Below are 19021 nucleotides of genomic sequence, written 5' to 3' on the forward strand. Positions count from 1 at the left end.
AAAGTAATAGAGGAAAGACCATGAAGTCAAGCACTTGTTTGTGGTACACGACTATATACCAGATATGGTCTATACTGAGAAGCACTGAGGCTTCCAACAATTCTGGATTCATCTCAAGTTTCTAATACCAGAACACATGAATGTGGCTGTTGTTACTAAGATATGGGAATAGTTATAGGAGAATTTACTGGTATTAAACAAGAAGACGCTATTCCGTTTGGAAGCGATCCAGTCAAAATTTGCGTAAATATTGATCTATCTTTCCCCATGCGAAGAGGGGTTATGATGGAATTTTATATAGTGGTAAATAGAGTTGTCGTTCACTCGGATGAATTAATTTCAAGAATTAATAAACTAAAAGAAAAGAAAAAATATACACAAAATATTGTCACAAGATGAAGAGTGTTACTGGGACTAGGATTTCGTCGAATTCATAACATAGGGTTCAATTTATTTATTCTCAACAATTAAAGCTCAATGAATAAAATTAACATGGACTCTGGTTTTGCCAAGGTAGATTCTCAAAAGATTAGTTGTAAATCCTAAGCATGATGTATCAAAACATTTAAGCTAAGCATACCTCATCAAATTAAATGACAACCAATTAATTCAAATCATATTTCAATTAAAATTAATGCAAAAGTCTTAAAAAGAATTAAATTTTTTTACCCATGTATGAAATTCGTCTCGTCCGTCGTCCCAGTGTTGGGGTTTAGCTCATCACGTCGAAAACACACTTAAAATATTTATTCATGGCTCAAAAAGTGTTTACAAGATGATGAAATGTAACGAGAAGAATAAAACAATGACAAAGCTCTCCCAAAACTCCCCTCTCTCCCTTCTGTTTGGTCCTACTAGCACCCTATTTATACACAATAACCCATTACTCAAACATCTTTTCAAAATCTTCTTCCATAACTCCATCAGATCTTCTCTTTAATGAAAGATATCTCATGAATAATTTCTTTCTCCGTTATCACAAATCTTCTTTATTTGCTAGAATAAAATCCTAGGGATATTATCTTTTTTTATTTTTTTAAATAAAACCCCAGATTTTCTTTCTCCTTTTCAATAAAAACCAACTCATAAATATATTATCTCTTTTACCATCAAGATATGGAAACTTTATGTATAATAGGCAAGAAGATATCTTTGCCTCGAATCTTTAAAATATCCCATAAATTCCGTGAATTTGTTTCAAAATGAAGAAAGAGAGGGTGCCTCTATCCATTTGCTGGGTGACTTTAACAAGATTGGTGCTCTTATCTGAAATGAGGATGCCTTTAACACTTTTAAGCCAATTCTTCCAAATATGTTTATTCCCCAAAAATACCTACAAACACAAAAAACACTGTAAATAAATACGAAATCGAGTGCCAAAAATATATAGTATTGAGATCAATTTAGACACAAAAATGTGTCTATCAGGTTAAAGCCATCACCAGAGCTGGAGTTTCCAGGTGAAACAATTTTTTTTATGAAACACAACCTAGCAGCATACGTCCTGACTGTTGCGCTATCAAAAATTTCAAAGGTGCCTGTAGGGATGCAACTAATTTCCTTGCTAGAGCACATGAGAAGCCATACTTCCTTAGTAAAGTTAGCAATATTCGGAAAAATATATCGACAGTATCCCCTTCAAATGCTCTGTCGCAAAAAAAAGATAAAAAGAATTGTCAAGTCAACAATTTTCGTGCCACCTAAAGATGGTGTTGTTGTTGATTTGGATTTCTTGCTTAAAAAGGATGATATTGCAAATGTTGGAGATATTAAGCTTGGAAAGAGACTTACAGTTGATGATGAATTATCTCCTGCATTAATTGAGAATGTGTCTTCCACCCCTAAAGCCACTTACGATAACAACACGGACTCTTCAACAACTCACAGGATCACATGATGAGTAAACTTTCATCACAGAAAAGCAGTTTCAAGTAATTACTACACTCACATACTTAATTTATATTTTGTTTTTCTTTATATTTTCCTTTTAGGTATTTTTCACACTTTTATATATCCTCTCATTTAATTTTGCACCAATAATTCAGTTCAAACTGCATTTTGCATTCATTAATTCTTTATGCATTATTTCTATCTATTTTTTACCTATAATTTTTTGTTATTCAACTCATTAGTATTACCAACTCTAAACCAATGAAAATCATTTCGTGGAATGTTCAAGGATTCAATTCCTCTTCTACTACAAATCATTTAAGTGACTTAATTAGAGCCCAAAACCCTAATATTATATTTTTGTGTGAAACCAAAATAAGTCAAGTTAAAAGCAAGTCACTTCAACCAATATCAATACCCTAATCATGCCTTTATTGAGCCAGAAGGTCTCTCTGGTGGCTTAGTGCTTATGTGGAAAAATGGCTTTTTATGTGAAGTAGTGGGAACTAGTAAAGACATGTTTAATTTGATTTTTCAAGTTGTTCCTAGTAAGCCGGAATTTCTTTTCACTCATATGTATGGCTTCTCTAGTTACAAAAAAAACAATGGTCTTATATTTAACAAATTAGCAATGCCAATAATTCTCCATGGATATTTTTAGGAGACCTGAATTTTGATTTACTTGAAAATAATAGTGGTGCTTCTTCTTCAATAGATGTGCGGGTTAACAACATGGTTACTTCTTATAGCCTAGAGGACATTGGGTTTGTAGGAAAAGACTATACTTGGACTGATAACAACCTAGGAACTGGCACTAGAAGATCTAGAATAGATATGGCCTTAGGTAATGGATATCAGATCATTAACTTCCCTACTGCCAAACTTATGCATCGAAATCAAGTTTGTAGTGATCATACCCATGTTATGCATGTAATTGATTCCACCATACCCATGTGATGGAAACCTTTAAGTTCTTTTACTTGGTTGAATGATGACTCATGTGTTTCTGTTATTGAGAATGCTTGGAAGACTAGTGTTTCTGGGTCTCCTGGTTTTCAGCTTGTTAAGAGATTACAAGCAACAAGGAGGGACTTATATCTATGGAATAAATCTCATTTTTCCGATGTGAACCAAAGAGTTGATGATCTGCAAAAAAAACTTAAGTACTCTTCAGTCACAACCTCCTAATGCTAAGAATTACAATGAGATAGTCAAAATCAACAAAGAGATAAACAAGTGGCACAAGTACAAGGGTGACTTCTATCAACAAAAATCCAGATATCACCTCATCAAAGACATGGATAACAACAACAAGTATTTCACACCAAAACTAATACAAAAAGGGCCAGAAACAATATTGATTTCATACAAGATCATGACAAGCAGTAGTTGCATACAAGAGAAAACCTATATCATCACCTTACTTCTTATTTCAAGGATATAAGCACTACCACCAACAAAATTCTGGAGAAGGGCCTATTCAATCTTATTCCTACAGTTTTAACTGATGCAGACAATGCAAGTCAAATTAGGAGCCCTTCCCACCAAGTATTTCTTGATGCACTCAAAAATACGGAGAACTTGAGTGCACCAGGTCCTGAAGGTTTTCAAGCTGGTTTCTATAAAAGTCAGTGGAGTATTATGGGTGAAGATGTCTGCATGATAGTGACCAAATTTTTTCAAACAAAGCACATACTCAAACAGATTAACAGAACTTACATTTCCCTCGTTCCAAAAAAAAAAAAATCAAATTGTGCAACTGACTACATGCCCATTGGCTTGTGTAACACTTCTTACAAGATCATATCCAAGGTACTTGTCAACAGAATGAAACCACTAATGGAAAAAATCATTTCTCCTTATCAAGTAGCTTATGTTTCTGGAAGGCTAATTAGTGAAAACATTGTCATTACTAAGAAATTAACCATTTTATGAAGAAGAAAAGAGGGAAAATTGGTTGGATGGCACTGAAGCTTGACATGTCAAAGGCTTTTGACAGACTTGAATGAAACTTTCTTATCAAGGTTCTGTGAAGATTTCTGTGACCTAATTTATCAATGCATAAGTTCAACTACTCTTTCTGTTATTTTGGATGGTTCTCCTTGTGAAGAATTTCATTATACTAAAGGTATAAGACAAAGTGATCCATTGTCACCCTATCTCTTCATCCTTGCCATGAAGTTTCTCTCTAGGCATCTCTCTTCTGCTCAACAGAACAATTTTTCTTTTTTTCAGATGACTGCTTGATTTCCATTCAAGCAAATCTTGATTCAATCAACCATTTATTGGAGCTGCTTCATAACTTCAGTTCTCAGTAAGGGCAAGTAATCAATTTTGAAAAATCTGCAGTTCACTTTAGTAAGTATACTAAGACGGAGGTATTATAAATATTAACTCAGATTCTTTGAGTTAAGTCTATGAATTTTCTAAAGAAAAGTATCTTAGCTCTCCACATGTTTTGGGTCACTCTAAACAAGAAGCTTCTAAAAGCATTGATGAAAATTTTCAAAACAGGTTATCTACATGGTCTTCTACTTATTTAACTCAAACAGGGAGTTCAATTATGATTTAAAATGTTCTGAACTCAGTTTTATTAAATGCGCACCTTTGGATTACCTGTTCAAGTCACCAATAAGCTCACTACAATTTAGAGGAAGTTTTTATAGGTTACAAGTCTAATAGAGGAGCTAATATGTTATGCAAAAGGTTTGTAAGCCTAAAGAAATGGGAGCTCTTGCTTTTAGAGATTTAGAAATGCTCAAATTGGCTTTACTCACCAAATTATCTTGGAGAATATGCACTGAATCTATTGAGATATTATCTCAAATGTTGAGCAACAAGTATTTCAAAAGTAGAGATATTCTGCATCAAAAGATAAAACCTACTAATTGTTCCTACACTTGGACTGGTATTACTAAAGGGCTGCAGGTTGTTCAAACAATGGAAAGAAAACGAAGATATGGCTAGATAGATGGATTCCAGGTCTTGACAATCCTCCTTCTCCTATTAGTGACATTTATAGATTCTATAAGACGTGGAAGAGTTACAGATACTTAATACAGGCACTTGGAATGTTGATCTTCTTAACCAGTTATTTGATGTTGATACTTCTCAAAAGATCCAAAGCATCTTGATGTTTGTAAAGAGGATGTCATGATATGGATGCCTTTCAAAGATGGAAAATTCTCAGTGAAAAGCATGTACAAAATACTCACTTCCAATCACATTGAGGTTCAAATTAACGGTAGAACAATTCCTTCTGCAGTTTGGAAATCGCTATGGAAGTGCAATACTGCTCACAGGATTAAGTTATTTGCGTGGAAATGCATCAGATAATTAAATCCTACCAGAAGAAGAGTTAGATTTTTACAATGATAACATTGATACTCGTTGTGGAGCCTGTGGTGGCAGTGAAGTAACAATATAACACCTTCTTTTTGAGTGCAGGCATACCAGAGTTGTCTGCAGAGGAGTACATGTTAATATTGATCAAGTTAGAAGCAACTGTAATAGCGTATCAGAATGGATTGAGAGCTGGTTCTCAAGAAGCAGCAATACTCAAGATGAAAGATGGTTGTACACGTTAATGATAGGGGCGTGGATAATATGGAAAGATAAATTCCAAGCTATCTTTCAGGAGTTACTCTAAACCTTTACAACCCAGTTCATAATATTCAATATCATTTAAACTCTCATTTGCATGATATTGACTCATCTCATACTAGTTTAAGCTTTCATAAGTTATCTCAATGGAAGCCACCATTACCTCATATTTTTAAACTTAATGTAGATGCCTCATTTGATCATTTTATTAATAATACAGGAGTATCGTAAGTGGTGTGCAGATTTTATGCACAGAACAGTGAGCCATGTTTTGGCTAGAGAGTGTGTAGAAGATACTAGAAGTTGGTCGACAAGTTTGTTTGATCGACAAGACTTGAGGTTTCCTACTTAGATAGGATTCCTAGTTTGGATGAGCCATGATACAGGAGTATCGTAAGTGGTGTGCAGATTTTATGCACAGAACAGTGAGCCATGTTTTGGCTAGAGAGTGTCTAGAAGATACTAGAAGTTGGTCGACAAGTTTGTTTGATCAACAAGACTTGAGGTTTCCTATTTTAGATAGGATTCCTAGTTTAGATGAGCTTTTAAAACTCATAGTTGTATTTATTTTCCAGCAAGTTTACATCCATATAAAAGGAGGAGGCTTGTAGGCTAGAAAGGTAGAGAAAAACGAGAGAGAGTGCAGCCATAGTTTTGGTTTGCAATAGAGTTTTTCTTTCAAAGCAATAGAAGAAGAAGCAGTTAGCAGCAACACTTGTGTTATTTACTTTGTGTTCTTAATTTTTTTCTCTATAATTATCATAACCTATCTTCACATCAGAACTGACTCTAGGTACCCTTGATCGATTATGTATCAAGTGGTATCAGAGCCACGTTCTGACATCTAGGGTTAGATGTGGTGCATGGACTCGACACGAATCCAGTGTACGCGATCATGGGAAGACAAAGCAACCTAGAGGAAGTATTAGAATCAAGATGGGAAGTAAAGAAGACGAGAGGAAACTAACAGATGAGGACAAGCTTGTTAAACTTGAACTTAAGATACAAGACTTAACAGATACCTTAGCTGCGTTCATGAAAGCAAGTGCTGTCAAACGAAAGCCTAAGCGTAGAAAAGAAAGTACAAAGAAAAAAAAAGAAGAATTAAATGAAGATGATGATTTCTTCTGTGAAGAGTTGAACTATATTGAAGAGCAGAAACACGATGACTTTGCAAGTAAAGACGAAGTCATTGTTGATCGGGACTTACCACCAGTCTTTGTCTGCGGTCCATAAATTGAAGATATAGACAACTATCCAGAAGTTGAAGACAAAGTTTTGTTTACTATTGTTGGTATTAATCCTTCTATCAAGGAAGACAATTACGTGGGAGCGAAAGTTGAAGTTTTCTTTCAATCAGATTGTATCGACCATGTTACGCATGAACGTAGAGAAATCGTAAGTACCCATGTTAACCAAACTTACTCAGTTTATGAGAATCAAGCTACACATCCGGTAGATGATTTTAGTTTGAAATCTTAAGCTCGATATACAATACAAACTTTATGTACTGTTGAGAATCCTAAGTTGAGATTAGACTATCACAAGGGAGTTGGTAGAGAAAATTACATAAGTAAGATTCATGGGAGAATTTTACTTAATACCGTGAGAAATACGTTGATGGGGGATTTAACAAGCTATTGTTTAAGTATTCCATCAATATGTTATGAAAGTGGCATTCATGGAACTCAAGTTTCATATATGGAAGAAAGTATTAGTTTGAATTCAGACTGGTACAAGAGAAATTTTTTTCATAAGGAAACTTGTGCCGAAAATTATACAAGTATAATTCGAGAAAGAATTTTCTTGGATTCCAAGAGGAATACTGTAGCAGATGATTTGGTAGAACGGTTCAAAATTAACATCATAGCCTACCATGACGTTGGTACTTACTTGAAGGAGACTATCGTGCCATGGACCGCAACAACAAGTGAGGGAGATGGTTCATCAGATGGAGGTTATTTAGCAATAACAACCACGTTCGTAGGGCTATTAAAGAACCTAATAGGGTTGGAAGTTTCAACAAGTTGCAGCCGTATTATACCAGCTGGATTCTTTGAAGAGTGTGAATCCAACGTTCAGAACTTGGAAAAAATTATGTATCCTATTTCATTAGATGCTGGCGTTTCATTGTACTTTATCAGACAACATTTGGTTGACCATGATGGTTCAGTAGGTTGTGTTACTGTCAGCAATGGTCAAGAGAAGCTAGTTATTGATCCATCTCCATTGTTACGAGCAAGGGTCAATAACTTTCAGCAACATCAATGGTTAGACATCAGCATTAACTTGATGGTGTGTTTATGGTGTTTATGGATAGTTTCTATCTTCCTAGATATTATGGTTAACTTTTGGCAAGAATATTTGGTTACAGTTATAAGAAATTCATGGGTGGATATTATTCTTAAGGTAACAGACCATGAATAAGATGTGCTAACAATACAGAAGAAGAAGACGACTGAACTTTTACTTGCAAGTCGTATTATTGTAATCAGAAACTTTGTTTCAGTATGCAAAGGTGAATTAATGAATGTTGTTCATAAAGAGAAGCTGATGTACGATCGATTTTGTCGGGAACCAAAGACATGGAAGAGCTACAGTAATCTCCTACAACAGGAGCAACTAAATCAGTGACCTTTTGTTTTTGATCGAGGAAAGTCGAAGCAGAAAATGGTTTTCGCTGTTTTCAAAAGAGTATATGGTAACCAGATATTAATATGTTCAGCTTTTAAAGACAGGAGGAAGGAGCGGATGTTTTCTATTGGTGTAACTAAGCTCAGCATTAGAAGCAAAGGTTTGGATTTTGTTTATGACCGTGGGAAGTCAGCTGGATGTTACGTCAGGGTACTAGAGAATGAGCTCAAGACAACTGAGCTAGAAATTAAGCTATAATCTGCGAAATATAGAGGGTAATTGGTTTTTAACCTAGTAAAGCAAGGTAGTTCAACAAGGAACAGGAGGAGACTGAGTTTTCCCACCTTCAGTTCAGAGCTTACACAGGAGTTCCAGCTTCCTAAAATGGGGGATCCATGATACATGAGTATCGTAAGTGGTGTGCAGATTTTATGCACAGAACAGTGCGCCATGTTTTGGCTAGAGAGTGTCTAGAAGATACTAGAAGTTGGTCGACAAGTTTGTTTGATCAACAAGACTTGAGGTTTCCTATTTTAGATAGGATTCCTAGTTTAGATGAGCCATGATACATGAGTATCGAAAGTGGTGTGCAGATTTTATGCACAGAACAGTGAGCCATGTTTTGGCTAGAGAGTGTCTAGAAGATACTAGAAGTTGGTAGACAAGTTTGTTTGATCACCAAGACTTGAGGTTTCCTATTTTAGATCGGATTCCTAGTTTAGATGAGTTTTTAAAACTCATAGATTTATTTCTTTTCCAGCAAGTTTACATCCATATAAAAGGAGGAGACTTGTAGGCTAGAAAGCTAGATAAAAACGAGAGAGAGTGCATCCATAGTTTTGGTTTGTAATAAAGTTTTTCTTTCAAAGCAATAGAAGAAGAAACAGTTAGCAGCAACACTTGTGTTATTTACTTTGTGTTTTTAATTTTTTCTCTATAATTATCATAACCTATCTTCACATCAGCACTGACTTTAGGTACCCTTGATCGATTACGTATCAATTAATCAGTTCGGTATTGGCATTGTGTTGCGTGGTTGTGCAGGCACCTGTGAAGGGATCAAAGGACAATATGCATATGGAGTTTTAAACTCAGAGACTAGTGAATGCATGGCGATACATGTAGCTACATTATGGGCTAGATAAAAGCAACTAACAAAGATTCATATAGTAGCTGATGCTAAACTAGTCATTCAATCTATCACCAATAATGAACTGCTGATTCAACAGGAGAAAATAGAAACTTTCTGAAGGAGATTAAAAACTTCATTTCGAGTTTTAGTTTTTGTAGTTTTTCTTTTATAAACCGCAATGATAATCAAGTGGCAGATGTTATATCCAAGTCTATGAGAGAGACTGCATCTTCACTTGTTAGTCTTAATAATTTTCTGCTGAAATCTTTAGTTTCCTGGCAGGAAACCAAAACAATCTAGTTCCATAAAAGATTTATGGGCTTCCAACTCAAAAAACATATGTGTATAGAGGCTAGAGGTTTTAGCCAATGTGGTACTATTATAGCTTAATAGCTTTATAAGAAGTGGCTAATAGTTCCACCACTCCCCTTCACGAGTAAGGGCGATTTAGTCTTTTTACACGTTGATCGCATATAGGTGGGCATTTAACCACTCACAAATGAGCCTCGTTCTGCATGGGCCTCGCTCTGATACCATGAAAGATTACTAGGATCCAACTCAAACCAATTGGTGATGAGTGGAGTGACTCATAGAGTTACATGTGTATAAATGCTAGTTATGAGGAAGGATCTCATTCACATTTTTATTCTCACACTATTTCACACGCTGGACGTCATTTTTGGGATAAAAATCAAACCGTAATGGATTTGAAGCTAATGTTTTGGGGATATGTTCTTCTTACCAAGTTCCGCATGCCTACCAAAAATGAGCACATTCTGAAATATATAACCTCATAATCTACCGGTCTTAATTTGAATGACTAAAAATTCGTTAATTTTCAACGGCTCATTTTCAAAGTAGTAGATGGTGGTGTTATACTTCTTGGAATACGCTCATTTTCGGTAGGAGCATAAAGCTTTGTAAGAGAAATATATCCCCAAAATATTAGCTTCAAATTCGTTATGGTTTGGTTTATATTCGCAAAAATCACATCCAACATGTGAGATTAAAAATGTGAGGGGTTCCCCCAATAGTTATAAGAAGTGGCTAATAGTTCCAGCAAGCAGTATTTTTTCTTTTGTGAAAAAAAAATGCACCAGATATTAGCTTAATGTCGATGTAAAAAAATAACGTTGTAAAATAAGGTAAACATAACTTGTGAGTTGTTCCATATAGCCATGTGGCAAGCATGACAAGCCTCGTATATCTTAAAGAAAATCAGTTCAATTTGCATACCAATTTTGGTATGCATAAGGTATTTGTAATGTTGTTTATGAACTGATTATGATTGGTTTATACATGCAGTAAAGTATACATTGACATACTAGGGCAATGTCTGAATTCAGACTAAGGTTATCTTTCTGATGATTGTGGAGCTGAAATTCCAACAAATATTCCAACAAATATAACTTAATATCATAATAACGAGGTACAAATAACTACACAGGAAACATCCAACAGCAGATGCTTTTCTTTTTACAAATACATATCAAGAAAACAATCCAACAATGAAATGCCAAAAAGCTACCAAATACAAGTGGAGCCAACAGGAAGCAGCAGCAGACAACACAAGGCAATGACCGGGGACAAGATACAAGCTAACAACAAATAGAAAGAAAAGAAACTGATACTGCAGTATCTCTCAGAAATTTACAAGGACCTCTGAAGCGCCATGGAAAATGAGGGGATTGAAATAGAACATGAGAAAAACAAAATGGCCGTTGAAGGGAAAAAATGCAATTATGTGAATGCCATAAATATTCCACCACCACATCCTGTACGAGTGACTTCAAGTGGACTGACAGAGGGAGCATAAAAAAACGCCATAATCCAAGAAGAAGGCTTCAAAACAAGGCGAAAAAGACTGGGGAGAGACTTTTATATGCGTTGGGTGGGAGGACGACCAATAAGTCTGCACTGTTCAGGAAGCAATGAAGAAATCACTTGCCCGTTTACAGGAAATAATTCCCCATCAATACCACACCCATTACTGGTGTTTTTAATTGGCTTGATTTTTACTGATTTCACCTGCACATCATGACCAAAAGTATTAACCTTGATTGTAGTGCTCTTACCATACACCACTCTACTTTGCAACCTTTACTTACCATTAGTCAAAAAAAGAAAAAATCTATTGACCTAATAGCAAAGAGAAAAATGGTATGGATGCGAAGAATGATAGCTACCTTGATATATTCCACATACGGCAACGTAAGGTGTCGACCAAGCTGCAGACGCAAGAAAAACCTCAACAATCTCAGCCGTCCAGTCCCATGAACCAACAGAAGATCCAAAGTGTTGTCATCGTGCTCAGCTTTTGGTGCAACTACCTGAGAACTCAAACTCTGGACTGTCTTGCATGAATGGTTGCATATCAGTACACCAAGGAAGTGACCCTTTGTGATGACCCATTTCTCCTCACATTTGGAAGCAGATTCCTTGTCTATCCCTTCTTCAGCTTCCTCCACCTGCCCTGGAAGCTCAATGGGGTTTTCCACATCCCAGTTGCTCTCAGCCTCCCATTTTGGTTCTGCATCCCATATTGGACCAGGATCGGACATTGTAGATGAGATATCTTCTTTGTCATTAGTGGCAGCATTTCCCCATGAAGATCTGGTGGGATCATACGCAGCAGTCATACCTGCCCATCCTTTACTATCTGTTTTGTTTTTTGACCTGGTCCTGGGCCAGTTAGGTGTCGTTGATAGAGGCATCTGAGGATGAAGAACTTCTTCTCTCTCTGCCATCGCATTATTGCCTCTTCCACCAGATGACAGACGTTTCGACTTTGGGTCGAGGCCGCGTACATAATCAGATGGCTCAGTGCTGGCATGCGTGCTGCCAGTTGTGTCCAAGTCTCCTGACATCCGACTAGGGGTCATCATTGAATCAATACTCGATAAACTAGAAGCTCTTGGGAACCCTTCTTTGCTTGATCTCCTCATAATATCTGTATAGAGGTCTGACATATCCAGTGGTTCCCGATCCGCTGAGACTTTTCCCTCACTGTCCTCTTTTGATGCGGGTAGGTACTCCACTTCAAAGCTGTACTTTGGCAAGCATAAGAACTTCAGGACACCAGCAACAAAATAGCGAAGCGGTCCAAAACGCTTCTGATACTTCTCTGAAAGTTCCAATACTGAAAAAGAGGTACGGAAAATATAAATACTCGTCGTTTAAAAAAAATTTCACAAGAGTCATTGCGTATATAAAAACCCAGCTCAACCATGAGTGAGTGCCAATAGTAATACAAGTTTCCATAGGCATGGCAAAAGAGTCGGGCAAAAGATTTACAAGGAAGCAATGACTAGGTATTCAAGAGTTCCACTGAAGGTTCTTGTGAGTAAGCGAATATTTCGAGTAAATGCCATCTTTCTATATCAAATTTGGTTCTTTAAATTCTATCAATCTCTACAAGTGAGTAAAAGCTAGCAGATTTTAAATCAAGTACTTTGAACCCTATGATGCATACCAAAAGGCAAGCTTGTATATCATGGACCTCAGGACTTCAGTACATTAACTAACAATATCCTTAAAAAAAAGCGTGTCTACTAGGCGTGTTCTCCTTAATAAAAACTTACCATCACTGACAAAACCGAAGTATGACACTGTCATTCCAAAGTGAATAACACCAGTTTGTATCCACTCATCGGCAAAAACATCTGTAGGTGTAAGACCACCCTGAAACCAACAAATAAGAACTTATATAAGAGTTGTGCATAACATCCAATAGCAACTGGCTACTGTGTACCTAACTGAAAATGCAACTTTAGTACGCATCTTTAGTAATGACTGCAAAGACAAACCAAAAGATAACTAGTACGCAACACATTCAGATGCATGTGACCACATTAGAAGCTTAAAAACATATAATATAATGTTTGTAGCAGCCCATGTACTTCTATTCTCTTCATTTTTCCACATTAAGATAGATATGGGTCACAGGCCATCACAACATGTAAGAGTTAACAACCCCTTATACCTTTTGGATTAATGAACATGCAGTGTGGTTATTTTTCCTTCAGACAAGCAAAATGTATTACAATCAATCCCAGACCAGTTTCTTTTGAGGTTTAGCAATTGGGTGAAGGGCACTCATGTAGATTTGGCTCAGTCACTTTAAGTTTAAGAATATAACCATCCAAGACCCTGAGTCTTATATATGAGGGAGGATCAGTTGTAGTTTGTTACTACACAAACAGGACATGAAATAATAAATAAATTTACGCAAAAAGTAACAAATCAAAGGACCAGAACACCTGATTTGATCAGATATTAGATCATCAAAACACAGCCGCCAGCACAAGCAGATCGATTTGGTGATATTGTTTCTAAGCAAAGATGCTTCTGATACATAACTGTAACTTCAAGTAGCTTTACAATAATGTTCATACAGTAAGCCAACCTGACTTGATTCCACTTGAAACTATGGCTCAGCCACTTGTATCTAAATTATAGTCAACTTAGTGACTTTAAAAGCCAGTAAGAGCAACTGCAGTGGTGCGAGTATAACCAAAGACCAAAGAGGGAAAAAAAGACCAAATTTTGGGTTTAGTCTGGTGTGTGACGCTACGGTGGAAAGACTAAATTTGGTCAGACGTACATTATACGTTCGCCAGGTGTGGGCGTGAACTATACCAACGCCTGTTGTGGGACGGGGATTATACGTTCGCCCGGTGCAGAGAAATTCAAAAAAAAATTTAATAAAAAAAAAATAAAAAAAATGGGGCGGAGGTATTAAGCCCGCCCCATGCAAATGCAAACTTTTAAAGAGTGGGGCGGAGGTATAAACCACGCCCCACACAAAAGAAAAAAAACAAAAAAAACAGGCGAACATTATACGTCCGCCTGGGATGGGGCGTGGACTATACGTCCGCCTGGTGGTGGGGCGTGGATTATATAAACGCCCGACTATATTTGGGTTTGGTCTTGATCGCCGACCAAATTTGGTCTGGGTTTTAGTCTTTGATCAAATTTTGATCGATGGTCCGTCTCACTACGCCTACTCACTGGACCAAATATTTGGGTTTAGTCGTCCATTGTGGACGCTCTAAGAAGCTACCACAAAAAGACAGTTCACCTTATGCCAGACCCAATAATGAATACTAACTGAACAGTTAAACAAAGACAGCTGAAGATCTATACAAGCATATCTGGAACAAATAGGGGTAGGATATTACAATTTACAGGTGAAATGGAGGAGGAAAATGATTTATATTCCTAATATTACCATTAAGTATTTATCAGATTATTAGCAATAATTATAGGCTATTATGTAGATCTTATGACTGGCATGTCGAATTCCAAATAGTTTAAGGATTGAGACCAAAAGTTTTTTTATGCAACTAGTGGTTAGAACTTCTTATAAATAAAATAAGCTTGTGTACTCTTATTTAAGCAGCAATCAACTATTTTTGAATGACATTAGGTTCAGTTTCTGCCCTAGGACTCACTTGAATCTAAGTTTTTGGTTGAAGTTAAATCAACTGAGCAACTTTCATCTCCTGAGCTATTTTGCATTATAAGGTTATCGATACATCGTAGCACCCTTCTATTGACATTACCAGTTGGGTCTTACAGATGATTTTGGTCTTAAACCATTGCTTATCAAAGATGAGAGTCGTGGGACATAAATGTCGAACAATATATTTGCACTCTACTAAATTACTTGGCACTGAGAGTTTTAGGAGTAAAGAGCGCCTAAGATAACAACATATACACCATGACCATCAACAAATTTCTCATTACTATACTTCTTTTAAGATCAAAATAGAATAGCAACAGTAGAGAGTTAGGCGCTAATGATGATACAAAGAAATTCTAGCTTACCTTCACAATAGCTAAAGCAGCAGATATCGGATCTCTTACTCCCAGTACTGTCCAAACTAGTGAATTATCTGAACCAGCAGGAATAATGCCTATCGGAATTGAAATTGCTTCCTTTTGGTCATTCCTACTGAGTAGACCATTCAGAACCTACACAGAGAGAAGTCATGAATATAACCACATGTGATATATGTTTACAGTTTACATAAACATTCTAAACTAGTGTAGTTATGTCAAAAAAATAGAAGAAAGATAGCGACCAACCTCGTTAACAATTCCATCACCTCCAACACATATAATACCTGACGAAGATAAACGAAATATAGGATAAGATAAACACCTATGTGGTCAGAACGCCATAAATAACCTAAATAGTTCGAGGGACATAAAACTGTACCATCGGGACATGTAGTGAAGTCAACACTTGAAGCCAGCTTTCTAGCATGACCAGCTGATGTTGTTTTGACTACTTCCATATTGAACCCTGCAAGCTATCACCATTGCAACTCAAAAATAAGTTACAAAATGGATAACCATTAAAAGGTCAAAAGAAGAGAATCTCACAATAACATTTATCTCGTAATAGTAGTGCCCCCATAAGAGGATAGGACTACACCCTCGATTAAATAAAACCAGCAATCCTTGAAAACCCATAAAGGTATAAATCCATAGTAGAGCTCGATGGTGGTGTTGATAGGATAGACAAAGGCAACAAAAACAAACCAGGTATATGGGAGAACCGGAACTATATTTCTATTATTTTCCTGATCAGTCACCAAATGAGTACACTATAGAATCACTTCCTTTCAAAGTCGGCGGCGGCATACTTGTGAAGAATAACTTAGGTTCCCTTTATGGGTGATATTGACTTTATATATAGTGAACGATGCTGAGTAATATAAAGAAAATTCATGGTCACGTCGATGATGTGTGGTCCAGAATGGAATAATAAGCATAGAATCTGATACCAGTCCATCAGACAACGTCACTGCTTGAAAAGCAAAGGTTATATCCTCTTTCAGATGTGGTGTTTTATGCATCAAGATATGACTAGAAACGTAACTAGTTAACAAAAGGTGGCCCCATCTTGTGAAGCGGAACCTATAGAACACTAGAGACCATATGAACCATATATTTTATATTAAAAACAGTTACGGATTTTGTCTGTGGAAAGGCACACCGCCATATAAAAAAAGAGGATAATCCATCTATAAAGTCCCATTAAAATTAAAAGGAAGAGCGCCAGTCATGCAAGTGATGTTTTATGAAGTGAATCTTTGTTCAAGTAATGCGGAACATGACATGAATGACGGAGATTTTAATCGCTGATATAAAAATGACTAGAAGCATCAGAAGAGAAGCCACCAACCTTAAATATGGGTTCCACCTTTTCATGAAAGACTTTACTCGAACGACCGCGTCCAGACCGTGGATTTAATATCACGAGCATTCTTGGTGGAATTTTGCATTTGATATATTCAAGAGGAAAATCACTGATCATTATGTTAGACGACTCCTTCTTAGAGTTAACCAAGGGATGAGGTAAACAATTCACAAAACACTGCTGATCTGCAAATCCAGTAACCCACTGATGGGCTTCTTCTGGGCTAGTAGCCAAGAAACGGAAGTCCTTTCGACTTCTTTGAGGTTTTATAAAACATGAAAGACCACATGATCCCTTTTTTATTGGGTAAGAGTGCACGGTGAGATGTCTGATGCCTACACAATACGAAACCTACCATACCATAGCAATATTAAGAGCAAATCAGGTTATTTCAAACAATGAACCAGAATAATAATCTCGAAAAGGTGGAAAAACAGTGGCTGCAAAAAAACTTACAGAAACTACATCCTCCAGGCGAAGCACATGAGATCCCCAAAGCAGTGCCTTACTGGTAAGTTTAGCATCCACTGCATCTTGGTTTGTGATTTCGGTGGATGTTTGAACATTACTTGTACTGGTGGTTCTCTTTTCCAAGGCTAGCTTCCCAGAGAACACTTCGTAACCCAATAAATCAGACTGTTCATCTCCAATGTCAATCCTGTGGTCTTGAGATTTCACTTTCTCTGGATCACCAATGGAAACATTAACCTCATTTTGTTTTGTAGACTTGACTTTACTACGTTTTTCTGGAAAGACAACTGGGGAGGAGTGCTGTCCAGTTGCTATCTGGGAACACCTGCTGCTAAGACGACGGAGAGACTGTTGCGGCATCACTCTCAATGAACTAATATTCTCGGGAAGATTGAGACTCTTCTGCATATTTTATCCAAACATAAGCCTAACCAAAATCTACAAACCACAATACTATCGGTGATAATATGGGCCTCATACAGGCTAGATATAAAGAACTAGCCAACCCACACTACTCAATCTGCATACCTGCAAATTGTATTTATTTCGGAAGGTTAAACTATGTGATACTGAAGAAAAGAAAAGGATCATCACATTAGTTCAATATGCTAGACATATAAGATACTTGATAAAGTCAGTGCAAGAAAATGATTACAATTTTACGCCGAAGTCCTCAATGGAAGATGGGTATATTCTGTCTAGAACGTCAGACTAAACTAAGATTTTCTAAGCAATAATCTTGTAAGGCAAAAAAACATGAACACCAACACATTGGAAGCTAATCTTAAATTACCTATTAGATAATATAGAAGTATTAGTATTATTCATCCCTAATGGTCATTCGCCTCTATTCTTACTCTCTGGTGAAGCTCTTACATTTATTATAGAACAGGTTATCGCACTTACTACTAATCTGTGATCATATCAAAGATAAATAGTAGAATACAATGAAGTGTTTCGAACCATTTTAGTAACGCAACAAGAGCCGTCATTCTTTATATAATATCGACATACATAGAAACTCCGGATTAATTAAACAAAACGTTATTGAATACCCATCGCCCAAGTACAGTATGCAGCTTTTGTTTTAGTTATCGGTGACCTGTTCCATTTCTAAGTCTAATTTGAAATTATTTCCCCAATTAAGGAAATCTCGGGTAAGAAAATGTCAAAAACTCTCTAATTACAAGCTCAATTGCAAGAAAACTGAAGTGAATAAGTTCTTTTACTCCTACATTAAAATTCCGAAATATCAAGACGAAATTCACTAACATCCTGAAGTTATAATTAAAAAGATTAATCAATTTTCAGACGAAAACATAAAATGGTCAAATTCCTTAATCAAAACAAAACCTAACAAAATCATAATAATCAATTGAACACAACTAGATCTTTTAAGACCCAGAGCTCAAACAACAACCAAAATAAAAAAAAAATCTTGTTCAGATCATGCAAATAGATTAGATCAACAAACATAAATTGAAACCTAAAGAAAACAGAATAAAAAAGAGATTCGAACCTTGACAAGGTTGGTGATCTGCTAAATAAATCCTAGGTAAAATCTGGTGTGTGTAATCCAACGCCCCAAAGAGAAACCCTAGATAAAATATTGATACAGAGGGGATGTACGAACAATAATTACCATACACCAAACAAGAAATTTTAATAGAAATGCGTGTCGGACACGAAGCGGCGATGTTTTAAGGGGAAAAAATAAAGAAAGGTGAGGATGATAATTGGAAGAGACGTCGGGTCGAAAGAGAGAGGTTTTAGAGAGCCAGAAATTAAGAAAGTGAAGGAGAAACAGTGAACACAAAACGATAAACAAAAAGACTACTAGTAGTATATTTTACACAAAATAATGAAAAGGATTAGAAATACTTTCTATAGTCTATATGAGAAAGTTATATGCGTAGTAGGGTCACAGTGATGCTATTCAAAAGTTATATCCATCCGGTAAAATAACCTAGCTTAATTGGGGTCATAACTACGAGACAAAAAAAGATCATCCAATCCTAATTTGGATCATCCCTTAAAAAAAATATTCTAATTGGCAAAACTGCCCTTATATGATTAGTATT

At 36.3% G+C, this 19021-nt stretch overlaps 1 protein-coding gene across 1 annotated transcript; it reads right to left on the reverse strand.

Moving 5' to 3' along the window:
- Nucleotides 1-10641: 10641 nt before the first annotated feature.
- Nucleotides 10642-18759, reverse strand: LOC113297489 (sphingoid long-chain bases kinase 1-like). The gene is made up of 9 exons (XM_026545973.1): nucleotides 18460-18759; nucleotides 16926-17468; nucleotides 16455-16820; nucleotides 15483-15576; nucleotides 15350-15387; nucleotides 15089-15235; nucleotides 12841-12940; nucleotides 11446-12398; nucleotides 10642-11287 (listed from the first exon to the last, which is right to left on the reverse strand). Exons 2-9 carry the CDS (start codon nucleotides 17346-17348, stop codon nucleotides 11138-11140), a joined length of 2271 nt encoding a protein of 756 aa, XP_026401758.1. The 5' UTR covers nucleotides 17349-17468; nucleotides 18460-18759; the 3' UTR covers nucleotides 10642-11137.
- Between the last annotated feature and the right edge of the window lie 262 nt (nucleotides 18760-19021).

The sequence above is a fragment of the Papaver somniferum genome, chromosome 7 (genome assembly GCF_003573695.1).
Source record: "Papaver somniferum cultivar HN1 chromosome 7, ASM357369v1, whole genome shotgun sequence".
Classification (NCBI taxonomy): Eukaryota; Viridiplantae; Streptophyta; class Magnoliopsida; order Ranunculales; family Papaveraceae; genus Papaver; species Papaver somniferum.